The 22,237-nt window shown below is 42.0% G+C and overlaps 1 protein-coding gene across 1 annotated transcript in view; it reads left to right on the forward strand.

Moving 5' to 3' along the window:
* The window catches only part of Erc2 (ELKS/RAB6-interacting/CAST family member 2), a 913,086-nt gene that overhangs the window by 16,624 nt on the left and 874,225 nt on the right, over positions 1 to 22,237 (forward strand). Inside the window, exon 2 of the mRNA XM_036199185.1 lies at positions 15,381 to 16,181. Within this exon, the coding sequence (XP_036055078.1) occupies positions 15,525 to 16,181 (657 nt within the window). The 5' untranslated portion in view covers positions 15,381 to 15,524. The remainder of the gene's footprint in view (positions 1 to 15,380; positions 16,182 to 22,237) is intronic.

Genomic DNA, 22,237 nt, shown 5'->3' on the forward strand with positions numbered 1-22,237 from the left:
ATGTATGTATATACGAGTACACAGATGTATGCATACACGAATACACAGATGTATGCATACATGAGTACACAGATGTATGCATACACGAGTACATAGATGTATGCATACACGAGTACACAGATGTATGCATACACGAGTATGCATACACAGAGTACACAGATGTATGCATACACAAGTACATAGATGTATGCATACACGAGTACACAGATGTATGCATACACAAGTACATAGATGTTTGCATACATGAGTACACAGATGAATGCTCTGCTCTAAAATTTGCACATTTAAGGTATTCTCCACTTCCCATTGTTGACTGAATTATTGTTGCTAAAATTTTTCTTGTGTATGTTATTTTATATATTTATTCTCCTTTCTAGCAAGAAGCCATTTAAACACTGTTGTGTTTATTTAAAAGCTATTTAAATGCTGTTGCCAGTGAAGAAGCATTTTGTATGACTGAGTGTCTGGGGGGAGGGATGGTCTAGATTTCTTCTACATTTCTGTCATTTTTTTCTGGGACATCTGTTGGTGGACGGATTGAGGATTTTTTAGTGTAAGACCCAATAATTCCTGGCTCTATTTTTTGGTAAGTGTGCTATAGCTAAAGCTTTGCCAATTGACATTTCACGTTTGCAGATTAAAGGAGATGCACAGATGTTTTGAAACCGAATTTAAAAATCTTGGTTATTTCTTCAGTGCAACCAGTTTAATTTGTTCCATTGTGTGAGGCCATGGATAATGTTATAATCAGCATATTATACTAGCTCTAGCTATAACAGATACTTTAATTTTATTTAACATCTTATTACTTTTACCTTTTAATGCTTGGTTTTTTGTTATGCTTTGAACTTGTGGATTTAGCTATATGCTTTAAGAATATATTTCTTTAAAAAGTTTTTAGGTACTTTACATTTTAAATTTAATACTTTAGAATAATTTGATAGAGTTTAGAATTTAAATAGTGGAAATGGCTGGTGGGAGGAGCAGTTAACTAAAACTGGGGTGTATGGAACACTTACCTTGTGGTATGGGATAAAGTCAACCTCCTCACACAAGTACTTTGCTATAAAATGTGAACCAAGGCAGCTGAACATGCAACCATGCTAAATCTGCACATGGAAAGTAGTAGTTATAGAATGAGTTTGAGAGGACTAAAGGGGAGAGTTGTGAGCTGTGCATGGGGACCTTTCAGTTTCATAGAGATTTTTGGAAAATGACTGGAAAGCATTTTTTTTTTTTTTTTTTTTGTAATTTCAGCTATAGCAAGTTGGATTTTTTTTAAACCCCTAATTCATATTTTTGTAGCATTTAAAGATTAAACAGAGCTGGGCGGTGGTGGCACACACCTTTAATCCCAGCACTCAGGAGGCAGAGGCAGAGGATCTCTGTGAGTTCGAGGCCAGCCTGGTCTACAGAGCGAGTTCCAGGAAAGGCACAAAGCAACACAGAGAAACCCTGTCTCGAAAAACCAAAAAGAGATTTCTTAATATCTAGAGACATATAATGTTGTAGCTTCAGATTTTTCGTGTTTTAAAAAATAATGCGTCTCTAACCAAGAGCTGTTTGCAATTGGTACCTACTGGCAAAGAGAAAATCGATTTTCCGGTGGACTCTCACTGGGTACAGCAACCACATTCCAGGGCAGGCCAACACAAGATGAACTCCATGTTTTTTGTGACTTTTTGTTTTTGCATTTTTCTGTCTTATTGGTCTTTCACTCCTTTGTTTTGATTTTTGTTTTTGTGCCTAGTGTGAGGCAGGAGGGGAAGAGGGAGAAAGTGTATTGAGTGGGTAGGTTCTGGAATGAGTTTGGGGAAGGGGAAATATGATCAATATATATTGTATGAAAAAATTTTAAATAAAACTATAAAAGGTATTAATGCTAAGCCCTTGCTTCTGTATGTCTAGGAGAAAGAAAAGAGAACCCATCACTTGAAAAAAAAATTAATCAGTGTTTGAAGCATTTTTAAATAGCAAGCTGAATTTGACCCAAGCTAGTCAGACAGAACTAAACTTAATGAGTTGAGAGAATTCCAAGATAATTTTGAGGTTTTTAGTGCCCTTAGGCTTATTAAGGTTATCCAGGTCAGCTTTTATTGGATATTATCTGTGTGCTGGGCATTTTGCTAAATATATTTCTTGTATCATTTCATTTAATGGCCCCCCCCCCCAAACTCCTATGAGAAGTACTGCTGTCACCCCCAGCTTTGCAGCTGAAGAAAATGAAGGCCAGGCAAGGACCTGCTTGAGGGCACGTAGGGAAGTGAGATGGGTATAGGTATGGATCCAGTCAGACCTGGTTTTGAGGCCTGACTTGAGACCTCTCTTTCGAAAACGCTGTGTCTTTCCCCGCTGGCTAGCATCATGGACTTGTCACCTAACATCTGTGGAAGTGTTTTCAGTGTCATGACACTGAAATACCACTTTGATTCTTTCAGACATTCAGAGAATGGTTTGCATAGCTCCTATATCCTTAGACATGTGCGGGAAGAGCTACCAAGGCCACTCTGGCTCTTCTGAGACTGTGTTTTCCCCATGGTGGGAGGACTTCATAGGGACACATGCAGGTGTCTGCAGAGCCTGGTATTCCAGAGTCCATTCTTGTCCCTACAGGCCAGTGACCTGCCTATATAGACAACCTTGAATTGCCTCCAAATCCTGATACCATTATGTCCATCTCTGCACTTAGGATTGCCAAGGGACACATGTTTGCAGGTCATAGACAAAATCTCAGGAGGCTACAGCAAATGGGTCAAATCTAACTACTGTCATATTTTTTAAAAATCAGATTTTATTGGAATGCTACCTTGCCCATTGGTTCTAATCATCTGTTGTTGCTTTGTGTGAAATGGCAGTCAGGCACTTGTGACATAGACCAAATGGCCCACAAAACCTCAACTACATCATCATTTGGTCTTTTACAGAAGAAGCCTCTTTACCTTGAATATAGCTAGAAATAGCCTAGTGTGCTAGCTAGCAGAATTCATATATGTGAGGCCACTGGAGTATACTTGAACCATCGGTGAGGACAGAGGGTTTTGGGGATAGGTAGGGCCTTCCTTTTGCTACTGGATTTTGTTTAGAACTTGGAAGAGTAAACATTCTAATTCAGAATTTAAGCACTGTCTCTCTGACCTTTACATTTGTCGAGGTAGGAAGACAGGGTGCTTTATTTGTCAGTTTGCCAGCTCAGAGTATACATTTGAAATATATAGACATGGTCCTCAGGCCTGTATTACCCTCTGGAGTCTTCCAATGGTAGATTGAATGTTAAAACCTGGGGTGTACAATAGAGGTTTATGGAAGGAAGCAAGACCCTAAGAGACGAGAATACAGTATGAAATTTCCAGGAGTGGGAGTGATTTGAGGACATATGTGGACTATTGGATGTGATGTGGACCATGTTCTAAGTCCTGATAGTGGCAGAGCTGACAGGTATGAGAACTATAAAAATCAATCTGTGCAATTAATATTTACCTTGATAAAAGCCTGCAGTAGCACATATCCATGGCTACATAGTGAGGTGTTGTCACAGAAAGAATTAAGATGTAACTTTGTCATATGTATTATCCTTTAGGTTTATAAAAACAAATAAGACCAACTAACTATATTAAAAAAGCAGAAACTCCCACCAAAATTCTCATCCCCTATATCACTTGTCCAAATTAAGTTTTCAATGCTGGAACCTATCTGCCAGCTTAGCTAGACATTCCAGGTCTATTCACTAGGGTACCCCCACCCCCACATGTCCGTCTATCCCTTTACCTCCTCTCCTGGACTTACATTGCAAAGTGAAAGGGATACAGTCATAAGTCTCACATCCATAGGGTCTGGGGATGTGACTCAAAGGGATTAACCTTGATGATTGGTAAGCTGTCAGGTGATATGATCTAAATGATAACTAGGAAGGAGTCCCATGAGGGGAGCAGTATGTGCGTTGACTGAGAGACAGGAAGGGACTTGATGCATCTGGACAACAGGAAGAAGACCTGTTCAGAAATGGTGAAGGAGAGAGTTGCCAGAGGAGTAGGAAAGAGAACCTACAGGATTTTTGGTTTTATCTGTGCAGCACGGGGAAGCTTGGAAGTGTACTAAGTGGGTGGTGGAGATATTTTTGTGATTATAATTGTAACTTAACACAGTTTGGCTGATGTTTTGGAAATAGAGCAGAGGGTGTCAAATAGGAGGTGGTTCAGGAGGGTATGGGCTAGCTTCAATAGGAGGCCTGCTAGTGTAATAGGGTGGTGACAGCGGATGTGGGAACCAGGATTCAAGGGAGATTTTTAGAAAGGAGGTAGAATGGACTTCAGTAGGTGGGGAAGGAGAATGGATTCTTATTTAAGGTCTTTGATGTGGTGGAAGTGATCCAGTATTTTACTGCCCACAGGCCAGACGTGGAAAGAGGGAGTCAGGCAGACCATAAGGCCACAGGGAACAGAGGGATTGGAAGAGCAGTGGGGCATGCCCTCTCCTGAAGGTGCTGCTGGTTGGCTCCAGTCTGTCATTGTCTTAGAGGGAAGTGAGCATGACAGTGTCAGACTTTCAGATTTTCCTTCTTTCTTTCCTTCCTTTTTTGAGAAGAAACTGAAATCTGGGTCTTACTATTAATTATCTCTATCTTTCTGTGTTGGCAACTAGAAGCAAATGCTAAACAGCCCTGTACTAACTATGCCCCACACATCTGCAGCAGCCCTGTACTAACTATGCCCTACACATCTGCAGCAGCAGCATCCTGATGGGCAGTCACTTCTTGCTTGAGACTGTTCTCTACCATGTCCCCCTGTAGAAAGATTTTATTTTGGAATTAAATGTCATCTGTGACCCAGAGTTTTGAAAAGTTGGAGAGGCTGATCAGAAAAAAAAAGACAGATATTTTTAATTGTTTAAGTCTCAGGCGGTACTGATGATCTCAGCTCACACGGTCTGTCAGCAGGGCTCAGGTGAGGGGCTGAGGCTGAAATCTGTGGAAATAAACTTAACTTAATTTAGAACAGATAGCAGGAAGTTCTTTTGTCTTAAAATAGAGCATTCCAGACTGTGATAGTCTGAGACACTCAGGGAGACAAGCCTTAAGGCTCGTCCAGCCATGTTCCCCTGAGCTTCTAGTTGGAGAGTCCTTAAACCTTTTTGAGAGGGTGAGTGGATGAGCACATATTTTATTTATGAATCTATATGCAATTAGGGACAACATCCTCATAGTTCATAAAACCATCTGTTATTTCACTTGACTCCTAAGCGGAACTTACCTGTGGACTTCAAATTTTATTCATGAGGTGCTTTTAAAGTGGAAGGTGTTGTGCAGCTGATTTCTTTGGTGTTATAGTTTCTCTTATGTCAGCAACATTTGTTTCTTTGCAGTTTGAGGTTATGAATAATTGATCCTACTTAGTGTTGTTTACTCGAATATACACAAGCAAGTATTTTAAAGTTTATTAGACACTACTGATGGACCCTTCTTGGCTCTGTAAGAATATTTAAAACAATAAGATCTTGCTGGTACCTTATTTTCTAAAGGCACATTTGTAGGTGGGTAGAAAATCTTAGAAGTGGTCTTCTTGAAGTCAGTAATGGAAAGTAGACATTATTGCATTATTGACTGCTGAATAAAATTCATCTTTTTTATTTTTCTCAGAAAGTTATTTTAGAGAATTAACAACAAAAACAGGAAAAGAAAAAAAAACCCAGGGTAGATGAGAACTAAGGAGGCAACAACTCAAAAAAAGTGTCAGAGCAAGTGTCTTAAAATACACCAGGGAATTCAACACAGCTGGGCAGAGGGTGGAGGGTGTGAGTGACTCAGTAGAACAGGTAGGAATCATGAGGTGGTGTGGGGATTATGAGGTGGTGTGGGGGTCGTGAGGTGGTGTGGGGGGTCGTGAGGTGGTGTGGGGGGTCGTGAGGTGGTGTGGGGGATCATGAGGTGGTGTAGGGGGATCAGTGGCAGCTAGGGAACCTGCCTCTGGCTTACTTCATTATCTGAACCTGCACTTCTTGAACAAGCTTGACCTAATTCTGTGTGTAGTAGCCTTAGGGGTGGTCTGGTCCCAGGAAACTGTGCCCAATCTTTACAAATCTGCCAGAAGGAACTCATTTCTAAATAATGTGTTTGGCTTAGGTTGCTATTAAAATTATTTTTAAGAAGTAGAAGTGTGGGCTGTGGTGATAGCTCATTTGATAAAGTGCTTGGGCTGTAAGTGTGAGGGTCTGGTCTGGAATTTTTTAAAATGTCCTTTTTTTTTAAAGAAATTCTTCTCTCATATCTTCCATCCCATTTGCAGTTTCTCCTCCGCTCAATCTCTCCCACATCCCACCTTTCTTCTGCCCCCAGATCCACATCCTCTCCATATTCCCTCAGAAAAGAGCAGGCCTCCCAGGGACATCAAGCAAACATGGCACAACAAACTACAATAAGACCAGGCACATCATCAAGGCTGGACAAGGCAACCCAGGAGGAGGAAACAGGTTCCACAAGCAGGCAAAAGAGTCAGCAACTGCCCCTGATCCCAGTGTTGGGAATCCCACAAGAACACCAATCTACTCAGCCATAACACATATGCTTAGTACAGAACGTCTACAGACTCCCGATCTCTGCAAGCCCTGTGAGGGTCTGAATTTAATCCCTAAACCAAGATGAAAAAGACAGGCATATGGTGGTGCTTGCTTCTAATCCCAGTGCTGGAGAGGTGAAGAAAGGCTCACTGGTCCAGCAGTCTCGCCTGGTCAGTAAAAAGAAGGTACACACATGAACATGCAAACACATGTACACACAAATATTCATATCCCCCAGTTTTTAGGGATAAGAGATAGTTCTTTACAGACTCAAGTGTCAGTGAGCATAGGACCACAGATTTCACAAATTCCATATCCCCAAAATGATAACAGCTGCATAAAGTTTTTATAGTAACAGAACAAAGAAAACCATAAAGTAGCACATGTCCAAACACGTTGCTGGGAACATGATGTAAGTGCGTTACGGCAGCAAAGTGGGGAAACTTGTGCCGTCGGCCTCAGATGCTGTCCAATGACATTGTTAGCTTTATGGTTGGTGGAAGCTAGTGATTTGCCAAGTAATGACATCCCAGGAGGTTTTACCCAATCAGCACAAGGATGTTAGGCCAGACATAGAGGTGGACAAGAAATGGCTGTTAATGGCACTGGAGATAGCCCAAGATATATTGTAGTTGTACTGTGGCCCTGCAGCTCCCAAACCTCTCCATAATCATTGTTTTTCTAATTAGATAATCATTCTTGTAGAAAGTTCAAAGTAAAGTGTGGTTTCCTTCCAGGAACTTTTGTCACATCTTGATGGAATTCAGTTCCTTAAACACCTGGAAACCTTTTGGTCACAGTAGATAAAGGATAACAAGAACTTACACAGGAACTTCAGATTAGACGTGTTCCCATTTCTGTATCCAGAATCAGCAGACCCTTTTCTAGCTGTAAATCTTCAAAAACCAGGACTATCCTTGAAAATGTGTTTTTCTGTTGTGAGAAGAGGGAGTGATTGCTATGTGCATTGTCATTTATTTCATAAAAACATTTTATTTTATTTATTTTATTTTTTATTTTTAAAGGTTTATTTATTTATTATGTATACAGCATGTTTTGCCTGCAGGCCAGAAGAGGGCACCAGATCTCATTACAGATGGTTGTGAGCCACCATGTGGTTGCTGGGAATTGAAATCAGGACCTATGGAAGAGCAGTCGGTGCTCTTAACCTCTGAGCCATCTCTCTAGCCCCATAGAAACATTTTAAAAGGAAAAAGCAGATATGCAGTGATGAAGAAACTGCTCAGTCAACATCTCGATGGCCTCAGCATTGCCTGTTTGACTTGGTAGTTTCTGTGGAATTACTTGGGTAGAACATCTCTTGTCTAGTGTGGTCTTAGATGGTGCAAATATCAGTGTTTTTCTCAGCTACTTGACATGGGCTGCTGATCGATGACTTGTGTTCTTTCTGACACTCAGACTTCATTATTGAGGCTTGAAAATACATAGGGAATTATGCTTTTTCTTGGAGCTTTTGAGGTCAAAACTCCATTTTTCAAGTTTATTTTTTTATGTGAACTTTTATTTGCTCTACAAAATAATGGGTTTTGTTGTGAAAATTTAACACTTTGACCATATCTGGTAGTGCTTTTACTTTTCTTTTAGACAGTATCATATGTAGCCCAGGCTGATCCCCAACCTTCTACATAGCTGAGGCTGGCTGCAAATTGCTAATCCTTCTGTTGTCACCTTCTAAGGGGTGGGCAACTGTGCATGGTTCTAGCCAATTCTTTTATCATTTACCTTTCCCTGTTAGAGGTGAATTTTGTAGCACATAGTGCATGTAACCATCATTTCTTCAAACCCAGTTGGATCTGAGCTCAAGAAAATAGTTTAAGAAAGTCCATTCCAGGGAGTGAATTTCCTGCAGACAGAAGCCATATCATATTTCAAACCCATTCATTCCAGCTCTCAATGTCAGGAACTAATCTGTTACTTTAAAACATTTCTTGTAGGAGGAAATTAATATGTTTTAAGGAAAAATCTCAAGTATCTTAAAGGGAAAAGGGTTCGCTTGCCAAATAATCTTGGAAAAAATTCTATCATACATTCGATTTTGGGTCCATTGCCAAGCCACCCTAGTGGTCTACCATTTCTGAGACTTCTTGGTGTAAAATCAAATTCCCATCAGCTATACTAATCCAGACATTTGCTAAACTGCTCAGGAAGTACTGGGTGAGAACAGCTGGAGTGGGGTGATATTACTCTGAGGGTGTAGTTACTGGATATACAATGTTGAAGTCCTCATTGATTTGGGAATTTTTGGTAGCTTCAAGAAGAGGTGGTAGCTGCAAGGGATGCTGAGAGTAAAGAGCATAGGATTCGAGGGAAATAGCCCAGGAAAAGATGGGAGTATGAATTGCTCCATTTCTATCTTGTGTTTCTTCTAGATCCTCGGGTACTAACCAGTGCTTCATCAATCAAAATATTAGTCAGCCAGAACTTTTTCAATCAAAATATTGTGAAATGTTTTCTATCACAACATTATTACATTTTTATTCAACAAATAACCCATGTCATATGGCTAGTTAATTAAATGATTAGATAACCATTCAATAAAGCATTAAGTGATTGATTCCAAAGTTGGGGGGCTTTAAACAATAGCTTCTTATTTTCCACAGCTCTGCACCTTGACTGATGACCCTGATATTGCTTATAGTGTTAGTGCCACTCATGTGGATAATACTAGATGGCAGTTCAAGGTGGCTTATCTCACTGGCCTGCGTTAGTGCTGGCTGGGATATGTCATTCAAGTCTTCATATCAGCTATGTTTCTGTGTGGTGTCTCATCTCCAAAGATTTTCTGTGGGATTCTGTTTCCAATAGGACAGCTTGGACTTCTGTGTTAGTTGTGACCTAAATATCTGACCAAACTATTTTAGAAAATACCTTTAAGGGAGGTATTCTTTATTTTGGCTCATGGTTTTAGAGAAGGCAAGATGAAGAAGCTCATGTCTTGGTGCCAGGAGACAGAAGAAAGGGGGAGAGTAAGATATAGCCCTTGAAGGACATACCCTTATGACCGACTTCCTCCAACATGGCTCTACCTTCCACAGTTCCTTACCTCTGAAGACTTCATATGAGTTTAAATCCATCAGTGGGTAAACCATTCAGCAGGTCAGAATCTTCATGAGGTACTTGTCTCTGGAAAGGACACCCAGAGGTGTGTGTCACTAATCCAAGCATTTCTTACTCCAATCAGATTGACAGGATTGCCTAACACAACTTCTTTACGTCATGTCAGCCGAATTTGAAGAGACAGAAGAGAAACTTTAGGCTTTCTAAGGGTGAAGTTCAGTGTGAGAGTAGTGTGACATCTTTTGCATTTGTTGGTCTAAGCCAGTCACAAGTCCATTCCACATTCAGGAAGGAAGGAGATAGAATTTTTCTTGATAGGAGAGACAAATGCTCACAAGGGAAGAGAGTTTTGGTGGCCATCCTTTGGATTTTTATGATAGCCGTTAATAATCATGTCTTTTAAAACATTTTCAGGCACTCAAGCATAGTGGAAAAAGGAGATTCATTAGGAATAAAACATTGAGGAAAAAGGAGAGTATAACATGGGACTTTATGTAGAATGTAATGCTGATTCATCCAAAATGATATCCATACACACTTGCATACACTTAAGGAGAAAGCATCATTTTATTAAAAGACACTGTTGATGAGTGACAAGATTGAGTGCTTTGGTCTAATTCTTTAGCACCTGAGTTTTCTATAATAACCTATTAGTTATTTTAACAATTAAGTAAGCACTTAGGCTCATGACCAAGATTAGAATAAAGGGTTGAGTGTGGTGGCCCACACCTTTAATCCCAGTGCTCAGGAGGAAGAGGCAGGTGCATTTCTGTGAGTTCAAGGCCAGTCCAGCCTGGGTAGTTCTAGGCCAGCCAGAGCTACATAGTGAGCCCTATATAAAATTTAGAAGAAATGTGTTATAGTCTCAGGTTCTAATTCTTTCAAAATTGAGCTTTTGTCTATCCTGGATGACTAATGGGACATCACTTTATAAAGAAATTATTTATTATTATAAATTATATGTTTGTATGTGTGTACACCATGGCACATGTGTGCAAGTCAGAAGACAGCTTTGTGGAGTCACTTCCCTCTGTCAACCTTTACATGGGATTCAGGTATTGGACTCAGGCTTTCCAGCATGCATGTTGGCCAGCAGACACTTAGCTTTCCAGCAAGTGTCTTTACCTGAGCTGTCCTGCTGGCCACAGCTGAACAATCATTGCTATTCACAATTGGAAATAAAAGATATATAATACAACCCGGGAATATGCAGCCATGTGTGTACGTATTGATCGAAGACAGATCAACATTTAAAGTCAAAAGGCAAAAGTAAACACAACAGCAGTAGAAGTTGTTAGTAAGACTAGAGAGATACAGGTCGAAGCAATAAAATATAACACACCAGCCCAATAAAAAGCTATACACCTTTGAAATACTAAGAGACAAACATTCATCATATTGTTGGCTACAGAAACAGAAAAATACAAATGTTAAGAATGAGATAGGGATATAACTTAAAGTGATATATATATATTTTTTTTACTTAAGGGGGAAGGTATACATGCCTATATGGATTAGACTATGTTTGAAGAAAAAAAATAACAATCAGTGACATAGAATAGATAACAAATGAAAATACATGGGTAAAGTTGGTAAACGGTTGGTGAGAAGAAGTTAGATAGCCTAGTCTATCCAGTTTCATGGGTTTGCTTTACCAAACACTTCATCATAGAAATGACTTTGTACATTGTTATCTGTTTGAGAACACAGTAAAAAGGAAAGCTCCCATTTCTTGATCCTAGCATTGAATCCAGTGCTAACCCTGCCAGGAGAGAACCCAGAGAATCTGGGAGCCAGTGTCAGAATATTCTGCTTTTTAAATGAGACAGCATAATCATTTTTACTGTGTGTGTGACTGTGGCTCTGTGGTGTAAGTATGTGCATCTGTGTGGGTACATGTATCAGTATGTGCATGGAGGAGGACGTCAGGTGTCCTGCTCTGTCACTCTCCATCTCACTTCCTGAGACAGAGTCTCCCACTAAACCTGGCTTGTGGCCAGACAGCTGCATGATCTTCTCACCACAGTGCTGGGATTACAGGTCCTTGTAGGCATGCCTGGAGTTTTTTGTGGGTGCTTGGGATTTGAATTCAGGTCTTCCTGGAGTTTTATGTGGGTGCTTGGGATTTTAACTCAGGTCTTCCTGGAGTTTTATGTGGGTGCTTGGGATTTTAACTCAGGTCTTCTTGTTGCAAAGCAAGTGCGCTTTTCTGCCGAGTCTTCTACCCAGTTTCTGGAAGCCTGGTTTTGGACAAGAGAATGTTTCATTATGTTACATGTTATGTGTGTTGTATGTGTGTTTCTAAAAGGAACACATTTATTTATTTTTTTAACTGGCTGTTGCAATGCTCCAAACCTTGGGCTAGCCAGCTTTGCAAAGGAACTCTGGTTTAAATCTGAAAAGGTGTAAATTTTGTGTTATTTGTGAGTGACCTTAAACCTAGCCTGAGAAATGAATGTCTGCTTCTAGATGTAGGAGGAGAAGACAGGCGAGGACAAGTTCCACCCTTCGAGGAAGGTACAAGTCTCAGTGGTAGCCTAGCCAGGCCCCAGTGCCTAGAACCCAAGCTTAGTAAAAACAGCAAACTAAGTTAACTGTTGAAGTTAAAGGAAAAAAATGTGGGAGCCCACTCCCACCTTTTGAAGGGTTCTTAGGTGGAGGAGAAGAATGAGGAAATATCAGAACAGGATAGCTTCGGGAGGGCCTGGATCAATACCCAACAGCCACTTCATTTATTGAAAAGGGCTTTTATAACAATGCCAAGGGGAGGGCAAAAGACCTCCCCCTTGTAGATCAAAGCACACTGCACAGCCAGGTGCAGACCCTTCCAAACACCTGGTAACCATGCCTGTGGTTAAATCATCCTATTATGCAACCCTGCTGGGTAAAGCAAGCCCAGATTCTTTGACCCTGACTGAGTAAGTTCTCACTTGGAAACTTCTGTGGATCTCCACAAAAAACCCCAGAAAATTCTTACTTTAAAAGTATGCCTTCATTGTGGAAAATACTGACATGCAGATAAGTGGGAGAAAATGAATGCATAATGTAGACGCCCCATTCGGGGCGCAGCATTCAACCACTGCTTTCAGAGTTCCATCTTTTTTTTTTTTTTTTGGAGCTGAGGATTGAACCCAGGGCCTTGTGCTTGCTAGGCAAGCGCTCTACCACTGAGCTAATTCCCCAACCCCCAGAGTTCCATCTTGAAAACAACTAGCTCTAACTGAAGATAATCTTGTCTTTCCTATCTGTTCTGCCTGAAGTCTCCATATGGAGTCTTTTTGGACTAGTGAGAGTCACCATTCCTTGAATTACTTACCATGTCTGGAATGGAGTATAATGACTAGACAGATTTGGATTATATTCTCACCTCATTCTTGCCATCCAGGATGGAGTTGTGGGAGTCAGCCTCATCTAGTTCTTATGAACTTGGAGTATGGGTTTAGAAAGAGTTTCTTTAAGGAAAATAGAGATTGCATTACTAGAAAGTGTGTCCAGAGGTGGGAGGAGAGATAAATGATAGGCAGATGAAAATAAACAGTGCCTCTATGTGTTGCTTTTAATGTTTTAGTCTCATTAAGGCACTAAACAAAAGCTATTTATTTCTTTATTTTTACAAAAGTTTATTGACTCTCCTATGTTAGGTAGCAACAAGGTATTTTATAGATAGCATCTGGTTTAATATAATGAGTTAGATGGTGTATATCTGCATTTTATTTACTGAAGAGTAAAAGCTCATGACAGCTTTTAAATGTGCATAAAGTCACTCTCTCATCTGCATCAGAGTGCAGATTTCACCCTCAGTTTGCCCCTCTCTACTCTGTCCTCCTGTTGCCTAGCTGAAGAAAGAAAACACATTGAAGATTTCCTGAGAGCAGGAGGCCATGAGCACCCATTAAGGCCCTTTGAGGCCCAGCACTGAAGCAATAATTGCAGCCCTGTAGCCCCAACTACATAAAGACTGTCTTGATATACTTGACTCACCACCATAGGGAGCCTCTCTTACTTTTCTTCAGGAGTTAGGGGACCAGGAACTCTAATCCTCTGCACTGTTCTCCTGTGCCATTTTTGTGTGTGGGAAGAGGTTCATGTGAAGATTAAGGTCAACTAATGTGGAAAAGAACTCTGAAATGACCAGCCTGGAAGATGTATGATGGGAAGAGACAGGAAGGACTGCTGTTTTCCCCTGGTAATAGCTTTGAGAATCTGGCCATATGTACAGGCGTCTTGCTGGTTGGAAACACCTCTTGATTCTAGCTCTGAGATGGGCATTGGGCTCCAAATCATGTGTCAGTGACAGCTGAATGGTAGGAAGCGGTAGTGTTGGGTGCAGTAGAAAGGAGGTCTGATTTCTAAAGGGCACAGGAGGAGAAAGGACAACACACATGTCAGGTATTAGACATCCAAGGAGCAGCAGTTTCTCAGAGTCATTATTTTAAACCATGTGTATTTAAGGGCAGTGTCCTAGAGATGGGTTATTATTGCTAAAGTCTACATAGTGAATTCTTTGGATTTCCAAACCATACTTAGCATAAATCAAGAGGGAGAGCTTCATTTTCCTAAGGAAAAAAAGAAGTTCCTTTTTACTTTGATAGCTTTTGACTTTGGGGGCAGGGTGGGAAAATTTGTTTTAAAAGTTTACATGTGCCTGGTGGTGGCAGCGGCACACGCTTTTAATCCCAGCACTTGGGAGGCAGAGGCAGGTGGATCTCTGTGAGTTTGAGGCCAGCCTGGTCTACAGAGCAAGTTCTAGGACAGGCTCCAAAGCTACACAGAGAAACCTGTGGCAGGAATCTTAAAAGTACTTGTTAATGAAATCAAACCTGAGGCCAGTTATTGGGGTGATTGCTGGAAGATCAGAGAAGCAGAACAAGCCACGGCTATCTCACCTTGCTAGTTCCTTAGGTGATCCTGTTTCCCCAGACTGGAAGCTTCTGAGTCCTCCTCCACATGAATCTCAGCTGAGCTGTATTGCTCCAAAGCCTGAACGCTTAATCAACCAGATGCTTAATTAACTACATGCTTTTCTTTTTTCTTAGTTCCTGGTCCTCACGCCTTACATACCTTTCTCTTTCTGCCTCCACTCCCTGGGATTAAAGGTTGGGTTTCTGGGGTTAAAGTCGTGGGTCACCATGCTTAGCTGTTTCTAAAGTGGCCTTGAACTCAGAGATCCACCTGGCTCTGCCTCCCAAGTGCTGGGATAAAAGGTGTGTACCACCACCACCCAACTTCTGTTAGGGCTTACTCTTCCCATTTTCTAGCCACCATTTTTGGCTTTGTTCTAGTGTCTGTCTGTTCTCTGACCCCAGATATGTTTATTTCGGGGAACACACAATATTTTAGGGAACACAATACCCGCCACAGAAACTCTGTCTCAAAAAAACTAAAACAAACAAAAAAAGTTTACATGTAGTAAGAAATGTTTTAGGATTATTTTTCTTTATAAAATAAATATAGGGGTACAACTTTATTTTATCTCTCTATCTATCTATCAATCATCTATGTATCTATCTATCTAATCTAGTTTTGTCACTAATTTATCATTATCATCTTTCCATATATCTATCATTCATCCATCATTCTATCTGTCTATCTATCTAGATTTTTTTTTTTCAATGCTGGGAATTGAACCCAGGACCTTGTGTCTTCTAGGAGAGCATTCTACTACTTCTATCAACATATTTTAAGATACAATGCAATTATAGTTAGAATTCTAAAGAAATTTGTTTTTAATTCTCCTTTTTCTCATTTTTCAGATCCCTGAGTGGAGTCATTTCCTGGTACAGACTATATATACAAAGAATGTGGTGAAAATTCTGGCCAGTGGAGGAAACATTGGCTTCAACCCAAAGGTTGCCTAGCATTTCTTCTCTTCAGTAGCACCACAGCACAGAAGAAAAATGTACGGGAGTGCAAGAACAATCACTAATCTGGAAGGTAGCCCTTCCAGATCACCGCGTTTGCCAAGGTCTCCTCGTTTGGGCCACCGAAGAACAAGTAGTGGGGGCGGGGGAGGGACAGGCAAGACTCTGTCCATGGAGAATATTCAATCCCTTAATGCAGCCTATGCCACATCTGGACCCATGTATTTGAGTGACCATGAAGGGGTGGCATCAACAACTTACCCAAAGGGTACTATGACTCTGGGCAGGGCCACAAATCGAGCTGTGTACGGAGGCCGGGTCACAGCCATGGGGAGTAGTCCCAATATTGCTTCCGCTGGACTTTCCCACACTGATGTTCTCTCCTACACGGATCAACATGGTGGACTGAGCAGCTCATCCCATCACCACCACCACCAGGTGCCCTCCATGTTGAGGCAGGTAAGAGACAGCACAATGTTGGATCTTCAAGCCCAGCTCAAAGAACTGCAGAGAGAGAATGACCTCCTAAGGAAGGAGCTTGACATTAAGGACAGTAAACTGGGATCATCCATGAATAGCATCAAGACTTTCTGGAGTCCCGAGCTCAAGAAGGAGAGAGTCTTGAGGAAAGAGGAGGCAGCTCGGATGTCTGTCCTCAAGGAGCAGATGAGGGTTTCTCATGAAGAAAACCAGGTAGGTTCTGACCTGTCACAGTGTTCCCAGGCTTTGCAGATGGTTCCAGACCTACTGTATGTACTAAGGAAGTTGGGCACCACCGAGTAGGTTACACTTGGATGCCACGGCAGAGCCCAGGAAGCACCATGGCGTACTGATTGATTTCCTTACTCCAGAACCTTTCCGCATAGCGGCAGGATCGGGGAGGATCGGTCCTCATTGCCAGCTTCTGTGTGTGGCTGATTTTGTTCTCTTTTCCAGCAGTTGCAACAGTAGTTCAGCTGTCCCTCCCTCAGCACAGAAGAGGGAAATGCTAACCTCTGCACGAGTAGACACTGTACACTCAAAGGCCACTCTTGACCGGTGACTCTTCATTGTCTGCTACTGTTTTTGCTGTTGAACCAGCTTTGTTTCTTAGATGAGTGGTGCTCTTGAAGTAGCAAACTCAACAATATGAAACAGGATTGGGAAGAGTGGATTTGATACCAAGTAAGGGAAATGCACTTTCCTGGGTTTCCTTAGCTTGGTCTTCAGCCTTTATCCATTCAGTACTTACTATGTATAAGGTGCCTTCTTAGTCTTTGGTCCATCTGCTGTAGTAGAGCAAAATTAGTCAGATTAGTTTCCAGAGTCTTCCCGAATTTGGCCATTCCCTTTCTTACAGATACCTGTTCCTTCTTAAACATTGTCTCTAGAAGGCATTGTACCTCCTTGACTGAGCCTACAGGACCTCCTTGACTGAGCCTGCAGGACCTCCTTGACTGAGCCTACAGGACCTCCTTGACTGAGCCTACAGGACCTCCTTGACTGAGCCTGCAGGACCTCCTTGACTGAGCCTACAGGACCTCCTTGACTGAGCCTGCAGGACCTCCTTGACTGAGCCTACAGGACCTCCTTGACTGAGCCCCCAGGACCTCCTTGACTGAGCCTACAGGACCTCCTTGACTGAGCCCCCAGGACCTCCTTGACTGAGCCTACAGGACCTCCTTGACTGAGCCTACAGGACCTCCTTGACTGAGCCTACAGGACCTCCTTGACTGAGCCTACAGGACCTCCTTGACTGAGCCTACAGGACCTCCTTGACTGAGCCTACAGGACCTCCTTGACTGAGCCTACAGGACCTCCTTGACTGAGCCTACAGGACCTCCTTGACTGAGCCTACAGGACCTCCTTGACTGAGCCCCCAGGACCTTCTACTGGAAGGCCTGGGCCACTCTCATCTTGTCTGCTTCCTTCCACACCTGAGCTGTCTGCTCCATCTGTGGTCTCCCTGCACATAGCCGAGGTTTCCCTTGCCGTGTTCTTCCTCTTCCTTCCCACTGTTGGCCTCCCCAACTCTCATTCCCTTTTAGCCCAGCCAGTGTCCGCTTTTCATCTTCTTGATTGTGTGAGGCCTGTCTTACACAGTATTATTTTCAGGAGTGCTTTGGAATCATCTGGATCTATGCAAATCTCAGTTTCTTACTGGAGAGAGAGACACACACACACACACACACACACACACACACACAGAGAGAGAGAGAGAGAGAGAGAGAGAGAGAGAGAGAGAGAGAGAGAGAGAACGAACGAACACGAATGAACACACTAAGGAGGAACAGACAGGACTGTGCCATTTGGCCCATGAACTCCCTGGTGGAGCTGGTCTTGCAGTTGGCCTAATGTTACACTCCACCTTTTGATGGGGGTCATCTGATGACTCTCCCACCCAGTTCTCTGACTTACAGTACTTTAGAGCTAAGCACCTGTGGATACATTCATGACTTCTACAAGGATCTGTTCTTGTTGGCTTTCTGTGTGTTGTAAGCAGCGAGCAGTCAGTCCCCTTATCTCTGATGATCTGGCAGAGCTGGTGCTGCTTTTCAGATGTGGAAAACGTGATGGTTTTCCCTTGGAACAGAAAGCTCTCTTCTTTACCCTTAAATCAAATTAACATGCACGACCATTGTTTCTGCTGCGTTCTGATTTGCTGGTTCATGAACTCCCTGTGAACTTGTTACTGTCATATGCATTTCCTCTCTGCTCTGTATTGTTTTTCTCCTCTCTGTAGCTTTTTGTTTCTTAAGTAGTTAAAGCAGTTTAGCAATGATGAAAGCAGTGGCAAAAAGCTTGAAGGGTTGGTCTCTGGTCTGTCTTTTCTCCTCTGCTTCTGTCATTGAGTTTCTGTTTGATCACCAACCTGCATTTATACCCGTGTGTTTACTTGTAACATTATGCCACAGTGTCAATGTGTTCTGTGTCTTTGATAGCCACAAAAATATATGGATGAGACAAAGTAAAATAAATAGAATGAAGTAATTTCTTTTTTCTGTTCTTTTTAGCGGCGGTCCCTTTTCTTCTCTCTTAGAAGTATGTTAGGATCCCTTTTAGAGGTCTATGCATCCCTTTTGCTCAGGATAGGGTAGGCTTTCTAGAATGACAATAGACCTCAAATCTCAGTGGCTTAACACATAACATACCTACATACTTCCTTCCTCCCTTCCTTTCTTCTTTCCAGCATCTCACTATGTATCTTTAGCTGTCCTAGAACTCACTCTGTAGACCAGACTGGCTTTGAACTCAGGAATCCACCTACCTCTGACTCTGACTCCTGAGTTCTGGGATTAAAGGTGTGCACCACCACACCTGGCCTCTGACATTTATTTCTTATTCCCTAAGGTATGGAGCAAGTCATATGACTCTCTATGGCAGATCTTTCCTGTGTAGTGATGTGGGACCCAGGCCTTCTACATCTGGGAGCCTGGCTTTGAGAATTGCTATTGCAGGGCAAGAGGTTCCTGAAGAAGACACACTGACTCCTTGATTCTCCTGACAAGCAGTAATATAATACAGCTGAGGGAAGTGGGGGTGTGTGGTCTTCTGCTCTGAGAGAGAGAAGGCAGACATGGAGTTAGTGACTGCATCTGTAGGGTTTTTTAGGTTTGTCCTAAAAGTGGGGCTCGTCAGGCATGGTGGCTAATGCTGATAGCCCTAGAACTTGGGTTGTGGAGGTAGGAAGATCAACAGTTAAAAGTTGTCCTTGGCTATGTAGTGAGTTTGAGACCAGCCTAGGTTACATGTGTCAAAGAAACCAAAATGGACAAACAAATAATTGAAAAATAGTGAACCTAGAGGAAATAAAGTTTGGGGACAGCCCAGACTTATGTTGCTGTTGACGTCCCCATTTTATTGATGCCATAGCCAGTGGCCATCTGTTGAGGGCTTAAAGTGACTGTGTGTTATGAGTAGAACATTATGTATCTCATCATTCAGCCTCTTGGATTGGTCATCTCAGGCCAGTACTGGAGGTTTTCTTATCTTAAAGGTGAATGTAAATGTAGAGAGAATGGAAGACTTGCCCAGATTTTTGCCAAGTTGGAAAGTGGCAGAGCTGGCCTAAAGGTTTTGGTTTGGCTCTTGACTTTGTGGTTGCTACCTACCAATGGGGGTGCTGAGCAGAGAGAATGTTAGTATAGCAGGAAGTAGTCATGTTTGATGAAAAGAATGGCAAGCTCTCAAAATACTTCATATGCAATATAAATATGGGCATCATAAGAAAAAAAGACAAGCTGTAATGGAATGATGGAGAATTTGGTTTGTTTAGGATTTTGATTCTTAATTAGGAATGGATTTTTCCTAGAAATGAGTTGGATGCTATTTCTAATTTCTGCTTGGGTTACCTAGCTTTCTGCCATTGTAACACAAGCTCAACACAATTAACCTACAAAGAGCAAAGGTTTGTTTCAACTCAGGAGTTGAGAAGTTTCAGTCCCAGTTGGGTGGAACTCTTGTTCTGGGCCTCTGATGGGCACAGTGGGTGGCAGTGGTGGAGGAACACACTGCTCAGCCAGGTTTTACAGTCCCCTTCAAGGGCATGCCTTTGGTGACCTGAGGACTCTTCCAGTGGCACCATCTTCTGGTGGTGCCATCCTTGGAACAAAACCTTCAACGTTTGGGAGAACACTTACTTAAACAATACAGCACCATTCACTATAGCTAACTGTACCTTCCTTTTTAAAGGTAAAAGACAAGCATAATAGCTGTTTCTACATGCAAGAAAGGGACATTAAAGTCGGAAGAGACACTTGATTGTGGCTTCTTAAGCACAGCAGCCAGAAGCTGTAGCTGCAAATGTCATTCTTCCAGGGATGTTAGATGTTAGGATTTAAAACAATGTGAACTCTGCTGCATGAAGATCAATGGGAGGCAGACTCATTACTGAAGGGAGGGAAGAGGGAAGAAACTTGTGTGCTCTTGTCTATGACATTCATAGCTTTATAAAGTTGCCCCCAACCAGCACAGACATATATCCTCAGGCACAGTTTATAGAGTGCATTGGTTTTGATGTCCTGCTGGTTCTATCCATGGGAACTGAGACCATCTCCAGTTCTAAGGGAGGCTATTGAAATTGCTTCCTATGTTAAAGTTCAGGAACTCCAGAGCCAATGGGTACGTGGCCTCAGATTTCTTATGTGCAAAGTGTTGATGATCAGGTCCTGGATGGGATATTCCATCCCTTTTTTACTTCCCATCTCTTTTCAGTGACACAGGAATATAAATGTGGACATAAATACATGAATATAAATACATTTGCTGCTGAGAGTGGCAGTCCCAAAGTTTGGGGTCATATGTGTAACCCAGAGTGCATGTGTGTGGCACTAGCTTAATGTGACTAACCCAGAGTGCATGTGTGTGGGGCTACCTCAATGTATGTAATTCAGAACACATGGGTGTAGGCCAGCTTAATGTGTGTAATCTGGAATACATATGTGCAGGGCTAGATTAATGTGCATAACCCACAGTGTATGGATGTAGGGCTAGATTAATGTGTATAAGCCAAAATCCAGAATGCACGGGCACAGGGTTAGCTTTATGTATGTAAGCCAGAGTGCCTAGATGCAAGGCTCTCTTTATTTGTGTAAGCCGGAGTGCATGGGTAGAGGGCTAGCTTAATGTGTATAAATCAGAGTTCAGAGCATGGCTACACAGCTTTTTGTTGTCATTCATGACTTTGTTGTGTGATGTGCTTTTGCAAACTGCTAGAGAGCAGAGCACAGTATCCTGGGAAATCTATTCTTTGGGGTGGCTGAACCCACAGATCATGTTCTCAATGTCATAGCAGTAGACTGAGGAACGGTGAGTTTGAAATATTGAACATGAGGAACTGGAGAGATGGTTCTGTGGTTAAGAGACCTGACTGCTGGGTTTGGTTCCCAGCAACCATGTGGTGGTCCACACTGACTTTAACTCCATTTCCAGGGGATCTGACACCCTCTTCTGGCCTCTGTGGGCACCAGGTATATGTTGTTGAATGTTTTGCTGTTACTTGAGATTTGTTTTTGATGGCCTGTAGGGTTGTGCTAGATGTTGGGGTGTGTGTGTGTAATATTATGCTATTATAAGGAGGTCAAGTGACTCAATTTCTCAAACAAAAATATAGGTTTTTTATTCTCCTTTCCTTCCTTCCTTCCTTCCTTCCTTCCTTCCTTCCTTTCTTCCTTTCTTCCTTCTCTCTCTCTCTCTTTCTTTCTTTCTTTCTTCTCTCTCTTTCTTTCTTTCTTTCTTTCACAGTAAGACTTGACAGTCTTACTATGTAGCCTTGACTGGCCTGAAACTTGGCATATGGATCAGATTTTGGCTTCAAACTTGCAGCAATCCTCCTGTCTCCGCCTTCTGAGTGCTTGGATTACAGGTGTGCATTCCAACACCTGGCTAGTTAGTCTTTATATTGCCACTCTACCAACCACTATAATGGAGATCAGAGGGAGAATGTATGGTAGAGAGTAAATGTTCAGAAATGTGAGAAGCTGGGTGAAGTATTACACACTTCTAGTCCCAACTGCTTGGGAGGCTAGGGTAGGAGGGTAGCTTCAATCTGAGTTCAAGGCCAGCTTGGGCAATAGAGCAAGACCTAGCCTTGAAACACTCAGAAGTGGGAAATTTTGTAAGGATCTGATCTTGTGATTTAGTGCACAGATGTTACTGGCTTTTCATATGCCTGGATATTGTGTACAACTGTTACCTTTGTAATTTTAATGATCTCTTTTCCAAATTAGATATATGGGAAGTAATTTTTAGACATCTCTTAGGTTGTGTGT

This window comes from Onychomys torridus, chromosome 9 (assembly GCF_903995425.1).
Source record: "Onychomys torridus chromosome 9, mOncTor1.1, whole genome shotgun sequence".
Classification (NCBI taxonomy): Eukaryota; Metazoa; Chordata; class Mammalia; order Rodentia; family Cricetidae; genus Onychomys; species Onychomys torridus.